Source organism: Colias croceus, chromosome 6 (assembly GCF_905220415.1).
Source record: "Colias croceus chromosome 6, ilColCroc2.1".
Classification (NCBI taxonomy): Eukaryota; Metazoa; Arthropoda; class Insecta; order Lepidoptera; family Pieridae; genus Colias; species Colias croceus.
The window spans coordinates 5,747,421-5,755,880 of NC_059542.1; the positions used below are offsets into that span (position 1 = coordinate 5,747,421).

At 31.9% G+C, this 8,460-nt stretch overlaps 1 protein-coding gene across 1 annotated transcript in view; it reads right to left on the reverse strand.

Annotated features, from left to right (window-relative positions):
- Positions 1-3,260, reverse strand: part of LOC123692415 (nuclear migration protein nudC) — a 29,407-nt gene extending 26,147 nt beyond the window's left edge. The window contains exons 1-5 of the mRNA XM_045637157.1: positions 3,137-3,260; positions 2,895-2,994; positions 2,659-2,736; positions 1,213-1,432; positions 535-701 (exon numbers count right to left, since the gene is read on the reverse strand). Coding sequence (XP_045493113.1) covers positions 535-701; positions 1,213-1,432; positions 2,659-2,736; positions 2,895-2,969 — 540 coding nt within the window. The 5' untranslated portion in view covers positions 2,970-2,994; positions 3,137-3,260. The remainder of the gene's footprint in view (positions 1-534; positions 702-1,212; positions 1,433-2,658; positions 2,737-2,894; positions 2,995-3,136) is intronic.
- Between the last annotated feature and the right edge of the window lie 5,200 nt (positions 3,261-8,460).

The window sequence follows — 8,460 nt, forward strand, 5'->3', positions numbered from 1 at the left end:
TTTAAAAATTTAAGCACGCGGGGGATATATAGGGACAGAGAAAGCGACTTTGTTTTATGCTATTCTAGGATACAGCAATCAGCATGCATCCTTGGTTAAATGTGACCATTACTATAATAAATAAACGCATATTCCAATATCACTCAGTTATTTTACTTACAAAGATGATTTTTGAATTCAAGGTCAGTCACAGAAAAGTTTAGAACAGCTTGTATAACGCCACAATCAAAAGATCTTATTATTTGTGCACTCCTATCTGTAGAACATGAGCAAATGAACACTGGGTTATTTTCAAAATATATACATATATATAGTAAAATTAAAGGATATTGACACGCAAATATGATGAAACTATATTTGTTATATATCTCCTCAGCATCATGTACCCTATAATTTTCTTAAAATAAATTAATTTGAATTTGAATCTATACAAGCGCGGTTAAAGTTATGAATTTTTTTTTAATACCTAATATGTAATAACAAATGACCTGCCGCAGGATTAAATTCTAAACCTCAATATACAAATTAACAAACCTCGACTTCTTCAAGTGTCTGCGTCCACCTATAGTGTTCCAAGTCACATCCGTTGCCAGCATTGGGTTTAAGCTTGCCCTTCTCTTTGGGGTCATCCTCATCATCATCTGCTGCTGTGGTTGATGGTTCCGCTACATCTGCACTGTCTCCGCTGCCGTTTTCTGTTTCTGAGAATTTATTATTTGTTATTTACTTGTAAATAAAAGAAAACCATTGTTACATTAAAAAATAAGGACCATTTTTTATTGATGATAGTCACTTCAAAAGCAACATTTCTAGAAAGCAACGAGATCAGTGTACTTAACATTCAGTAAGGAATTCATCAACATCATTTTGTGTGTGTTCATTATTTGTAAGTAACAAGGGGTCAAACAAGGCAAATGCCTTTTTGAAACATGCCATGGGAAATCCCATATTATGTATAAAACCTATTGAACTTGGGTATCACATACATATATCCAATAGTGAAAGAATTTTTGAAATTGTACCTGTAGTCACTTAGATTAGCAAGATTTGATTCAAACAAACCAACAAACTCTTCTATCTATCATTATATAGAGTCCTGCCATAAAAGCCATTTCATTGCTATAAAATTAGATATATTTTGTTGATAATAAAATGTTTGTTTTTTAATAATTTTTGTTTATAAGTAAATAAATTAATGTGTTAACAACTTACTTGTTTTTTTGTCTTTCTCAATATCTTCTTGCATCAATTCTGCTTCTTTATCAGTAAGTTCAGTCACCGTAGCTGGCTCAAAGTCCTTAGCGAGACGTTCTTGCTCTTTCTTTTGTTGTATTTCTTTCAATCTCCTGTCCGCTTCCTCTTTTTCTTTCCTAATTTTGTCTGCCTCCTCTCTGGCTTTTGCGGAATGTTTATAGAAGATATCTTTTACTACCTTAAATTTTATAAGAGTTTTAAATATTATTTATTCAGCCATCAACAAAAATTGCTTGTTATTTAAATTAGTCCCCAATTAATTAGTATTCTCATGTTATGAAATTCTATTTTAAAACAGCCCATTCGGTAATCTAGGCTTTAGATATAGAATATGTTACATATACAAGAAACCCATATAAATGCCATAAAGTAATTACTAATTGTAAACCATTTTTATCTAATGACTAGCGGTCCACCCCAGCTTTGCCTGTGGTACATGTTTACATTTTCTCTCCATAAGAACCATCCTTGTACTTTGAGGAATATTATAAAAAAAGTATTAACGAAATTTGTTCAGCCATTCTCGAGTTTTGCGCTTACCAACACATTTAGCAATTTATTTTATTATATAGAAGACTAGCTTTTCACCTGCAGCTTCGCCCGCACAGTTAAAGAAAAACCCGCATAGTTCCTGTTCCCGTGTGATTTCCAGGATGAAACCTATCCTATGTCCCAGGGCAAAAAGTAGCCTATGTCTTTTCTCGGGTATCAAAATATCTCTATACCAAATTTCATGTAAATTGGTTCAGTAGTTATTGAGTAACAGACATATGGATAGTATGGATTACATTCGCTATTTGCTTTCATTAATAATATGCCCAGAGATGAGACTTGACAAGCATCAATAACAGAGTGCATAATAAAAGAGACACAGGCACAATATGTGTATGAAATAGCTATGCATAATTTGTATATGTGTGTATTTGTATGAATTATATTAAATACCATTGAGAGAGCTGTAAATTGTCTATTGAGCATAGCAAAAAATGCTGCTTTTCAACCAAAGGACAGTTCTTTGGCATATTATGATAATATAATATGCTGTTACATATTTTGTAAACTGTGATACTGACATGATTTAAAAGAGCAACTATGGAGTTTCTTGCCGGTTCTTCTCTATAGATACTGCTTTCCAAATTGGTAAATGTTGAAAATATGTAATGACGATTCAAAAGAAATTCCAAATAAATAAATGTTTGAGTTTCCTCATTGCATGTACAAATAAAAAGTAATTTTCAGTTTTTGGAAATGTACTGCTTTGTTTTACATTCTCTGATAAGTTTCTAATAAGTACTTAGGAAATGTATTTAACTCTGTTAAACTAACAACAGATTTAATTAATAGTGTAATACCTACTTTGATGACTAATTTGTTTTATATTTATTTGTCACTTTTAATACTAACCTTTTCCCATTCTCCTTCTTTTCCACCAACAAAGAAGTCAGTTTTTCTAGCTAAAAATCCTACAATTGTATCCAATAACTGAAATTTGAAAGAAAATAAAATAAATCAATTGAAAGTACGGAAATAAAATCTATGAATAATGAAAATTTGTATATATTCTAAATGCATTTTCAGCATAAAGGTTGTAATTTAATAGTTTAATGTATGTAAGCAAAATTATATAAATATGTACTTACCTCTTTTACACCTCCTTCGTGTTGTTGTGCCATCGCTAATAACATTGTATCAAATCTTTCAGGATCGTTAGCCATTTTTATTTTTATACACAGCTTTGAGCTAAAAAATAAAAATTGTAATGATTATAGTTTCTTTTGTTTGTATCAATCAGAACCGGCTAACTATAATGATTAAACAGAAACCATGCGGTTCGCAAAGCATAAAACTTATAAGTATTAAATATTTCACATTCAATACTTACTTCTATAAAATTTACACAATTCACAGATATGTAAATCAGATTAATGATTTGTATGTGATTTGAAAATTGAAATAATTTAATCCTTTTTATCCTTTGAAGTTTGAGTTTCGACTTCCCTTTTTCACAGATTAAGTATTAGTTACTACGTTTCAGTTTTTCGCTAGTGATGTACCTATTCGATAATTTGACAGTGACAAATAAAAATCGAAATTTCCCGAATCATGATTAATCTAGGGAAGATTCTAGAGTGATTCTAGACAAAAAAGATCAATATTTAATTAAGTGAATTTATTAACATACACATTTTTGCAATTGTTTTTTCTACAATTTTACAAAGCTTATTTCTAAAACATATAAGTAGGTATATATATATTTTTTCATTTATAATAATAAGTCGAATATGTAATAGATATCTTTATAAAGATGACCATTCATCTTAGATCATTTACTTAATGATCTAAGCCATTCATAGAAAGATTTTAGAATTTTTTAAATTTGGTAAATTTTTGCTAAATTATCATTCAACACAATATTTATTTTGTGATTTATAATAATTCTACTAGTAACTACATAGGAAATTTTATTTATTTCGTAATGAATATATAAAGACAGTCTGACCAGTGCAAACTTAGCACCCCATCTATGGAATTTTGGGTCAAAAATGACCTTGATCGTTAGGTCCCCGTTAGGTCCTTTAAGGTCCCACAATTTTTTCGTTAGGTCCCCTTTAGTTTTTTTTTTAATAATTTTTTAAATTTTAGGTATAAAAAAAGTGCACTTTAGCACCCCATCCATAGAATTTTGGGTCAAAAATGACCTTTATCGATAGGTCTCCGTTAGGTCCTATAAGGTCCCACAATTTTTCGTTAGGTCCCCTTTAGTTTTTTTTTAATAATTTTTTTTTTTAATTTTAGGTATAAAAAAAGTTACACTTTAGCACCCCATCCATAGCAAAATTGGCGAATTTTATCAAAATCGTATTCTTTATCGTTAGGTCCGTAGAGGCCCATCATTGAAATTGTTAAATTATTCTATTAAAATTTATATGTATATATATACAGTGGTGGACGTTTAATTAGAAACACGTAACAGGATGAAGTAGTCATCAAATTTATTTACTTTTGTGTATTAACGTATTAGAGATTAAGCATTATTTCATATGTAATAGAACACCCGTTTATCTAGTTTTATAAGAAATTGAAATGCCGCCAATATTTTTTCAAATTAATTTTCAGAAACTTTTAGATGGAATGTTTAAAAAACGGTGCAAATATTTGTAGAAGAAAAAAATATTGGCGGCAATTCAACAGGTTTTGACTTTGGAACACTCGAACCATGCTGTTTCTAATTTGTTGTCCAGACTGAAAATACTCGGAAATCAGACTTCACTTAAAGTTGTTTAATTTTATTAATTTAAGCTAACGTTTGATTAAAATTAAGCAATTTCTTATAAAACTAGATAAACGGGTGTTCTATTACATATGAAATAATACTTAATCTCTAATACGTTAATACATAAATGTTAAATGAATTTGATGACTACTTCATCGTGTTACGAGTTTCTAATTAAACGTCCACCGCTGTATATATATATATATATATATATATATATATATATATATATAGATATCTCCATGGGCACTATGTTGATCAAACGTGCCATATAGTTAGTAATTATTTGATCCGTTTTCACTTGTTGATCCGGTTGGTATTTGTGGATCCATTGCCACACCACCGTCCGTATGTGGATCCGAACGGAGCCACAAGTGTCACCATCAGTAATAATAATAATTTCGCGCTTTTTATACAAATCCACCTTTTTTGCGTTTTAGCTCTTGTTGATCCGATTCAAATGAGCCAATCAGAGCCCACCGAGCTCAGCCATTGGTCGCTTGCGGCCTTAGCCATTTGAAGGTTTAAAGACATTTATTCCCGTTATAGAAACGTATGTTGCCGTTCGCCTTCCATAATTTGTTCGGATCTTCGGGAGGGCAAGATAGCTAGCTCGTCTATTAGGATAGTGGCGATTTGATGTTGAGATTATAATATTTGTATTTATGTTTTTATGTAGCGCTTTGCGGATGAACATACACGTATTATAAAAGTATAATTGTTTTAAATTCATTATTTTAGTGTCGTCGTAGATTTTATTTGTAGAAGTTAAAAAAGGATAGTTAAAGATAGTTTTAATGATTTTATTTTGTTAAATTTGGAGTGGCGCTAATTTATTTTTGTAAGCACTCCCCCATACTTCTATTAAATACATTAGGTTACTCACGTGTTTTAGATGGTGTGGCGTAATTTATGAGGACTGCAAGAAGTAATATTATGCAGAGATCTAGTTTATCTGGGATTCTAATTGAGAAATAGTACTCTTCAATATGTTTTGTTCAGTAATTATCATACATGCTGATGACTTAATTTCATTGATTTGATTCGTATTTTGGCGAATTAAATTCAATGATTGTTCGTTGGACGATTTAATTTCGGTAATTTGTGTTTTACCTCAGAAATGTTTTCATGAATTTTGTTTACTATTTGTTCATTTGAGCATACATATTTTTCAAGTAATGTACTAATACGGCTCAACTCCGACCGAATATCCTTCATATCATCACTAAATCTGCAATCTTGTTCTAGCGGTTGTTTCCGTTTTCCGTAAGTTATTTGAGTATCAGTTGGCGTAGAACTCGTAGAAAACGAACTTAGCTTCGATAGATCGGGATGCGATCCACCGGCAGTACCCACTGCACCACTGCTGGTTAAACGTGTTGGCGATCTGCGTACACTCATATTTACTCCGTAATGGATAATTTTTGCAGGAATATGAGTCGTCATTTGTTTGACCTAAATCTAACATTTTAATTATTTTATCAGATTGATATCAGAATCAGGGCATAGGCGAACGCTACACGTCAATAAATATTATGATAATTATCTTGATATTTACTGATGATTCAAGAGGTAGGTTGTTATTTGTAGGATGCATACTACTTGAGAATTATCACCGTCACTGTATGACGAAAGGTTCGTCCAAATATCTATCTTTTTAGGGTTCCGAATTTTTAGTTTCACAACGTTTTCTATAAGTTTCAATTGAATTACGGTCGACTTCTTCAACTTCCATAAAACTCAGGAGATTTTTTGCTAGCCCTAATTTCATATCCCCATGTCAATGTCATGCAAGTGCATATAAATGGAACAGATCAACATACGACTTATGATTTGGTATATAAACGGCGTCAAGAAGTGTTTGAGCATTTCAAAATTTGAACCGTTACGGAAACGAGTTCGTCTAGTCTAGGCGGATTTAGCAATGTATGGAACATTACCTAACTATAATATGTTTGTGTACGGAGCCAACAAATACTGTAGTGTTTACGAAAAATTAATCTACGTTACTTAATATACAGTTTCGTTTTGTCGGATCAAATAAAGCTGTAATTAACCGACTTCAAAAAAAAGGAGGAGGTTATCAATTCGGCCGGTATATTTTTATTTTTTTATTTTTTATGTATGTACACCGATTACTCCGAGGTTTCTGAACCGATTTACGTGATTCTTTTTTTGTTCGATGCGGGATGCTGTCGAATTGGTCCCATAAAAATTTTATTCGGCTAGGCCTAGTAGTTTTTATTTTATGAGCATTTTTGTCTGTACTCGATGACTTAATTTCAACGTAGAAAGTAACTTTGATTCACTTCCCGGTAACCGATTGAGCTGAAATTTTGTATACGAATGTAAATTGGATAGCGATGAAACATTATCATGACATGGAGCTGATCTGATGATGGAATCGGAAGGTGGCCATAGGAACTCAGTAATATATTGACTCAACTTTATCGAGTTTGGGCTCGTTTGATTCGTGTTGAAAAATACACTAAAAAGTATTAAATAAAAATAACTGCGTTAAAAACAACCGACTTCAAAAACGGAAAAGTAAGAAATAAAAAAGATTTGATATTATTAATTACTACATATTATTTTTATGTGCTATTTATTAAATAGGTTTGAAGTCGGTGCCAAACACTAAGCACTTAGTATTAAGCCCATGCACCGACATCAAACCTATTTAATAAATAGCACATAAAAATAATATGTAGTAATTAATAATATCAAATCTTTTTTATTTCTTACTTTTCCGTTTTTGAAGTCGGTTGTTTTTAACGCAGTTATTTTTATTTTGATAATATAAATGATAATGATCAACATATCCGGTTGCATAGATCTTGCCCGGAGTGGCAACGGCGCAAATATTTGGGCGATGTTGCCAAACGTATTCATAGAGAAATTGATATACTCAACATTTTTATTGCTAAGATCTCGAACTGAATCGACTCCGTAACGGCCGAATTTCAGAAACCCATAAATACTTGTTGGCTCCGTTTTATATACCAAATCCAAAGTCGTATGTTGATCAAATCCATTTATATTGTCAAAATTACAGCTTTATTTGATCCGACAAAACGAAACTGTATATTAAGTAACGTAGATTAATTTTTCGTAAACACTACAGTATTTGTTGGCTCCGTACACAAACATATTATAGTTAGGTAATGTTCCATACATTGCTAAATCCGCCTAGACTAGACGAACTCGACTCCGTAACGGTTCAAATTTTGAAATGCTCAAACGCTTCTTGACTCCGTTTTATATACCAAATCATAAGTCGTATGTTGATCTGTTCCATTTATATGCACTTGCATGACATTGACATGGGGATATGAAATTAGGGCTAGCAAAAAATCTCCTGAGTTTTATGGAAGTTGAAGAAGTCGACCGTAATTCAATTGAAACTTATAGAAAACGTTGTGAAACTAAAAATTCGGAACCCTAAAAAGATAGATATTTGGACGAACCTTTCGTCATACAGTGACGGTGATAATTCTCAAGTAGTATGCATCCTACAAATAACAACCTACCTCTTGAATCATCAGTAAATATCAAGATAATTATCATAATATTTATTGACGTGTAGCGTTCGCCTTTGCCCTGATTCTGATATCAATCTGATAAAATAATTAAAATGTTACATTTAGGTCAAACCAATGACGACTCATATTCCTGCACAAATTATCCATTACGGAGTAAATATGAGTGTAGGCAGATCGCCAACACGTTTAACCAGCAGTGGTGCAGTGGGTACTGCCGGTGGATCGCATCCCGATCTATCGAAGCTAAGTTCGTTTTCTACGAGTTCTACGCCAACTGATACTCAAATTACTTACGGAAAACGGAAACAACCGCTAGAACAAAATTGCAGATTTAGTGATGATATGAAGGATATTCGGTCGGAGTTGAGCCGTATTAGTACATTACTTGAA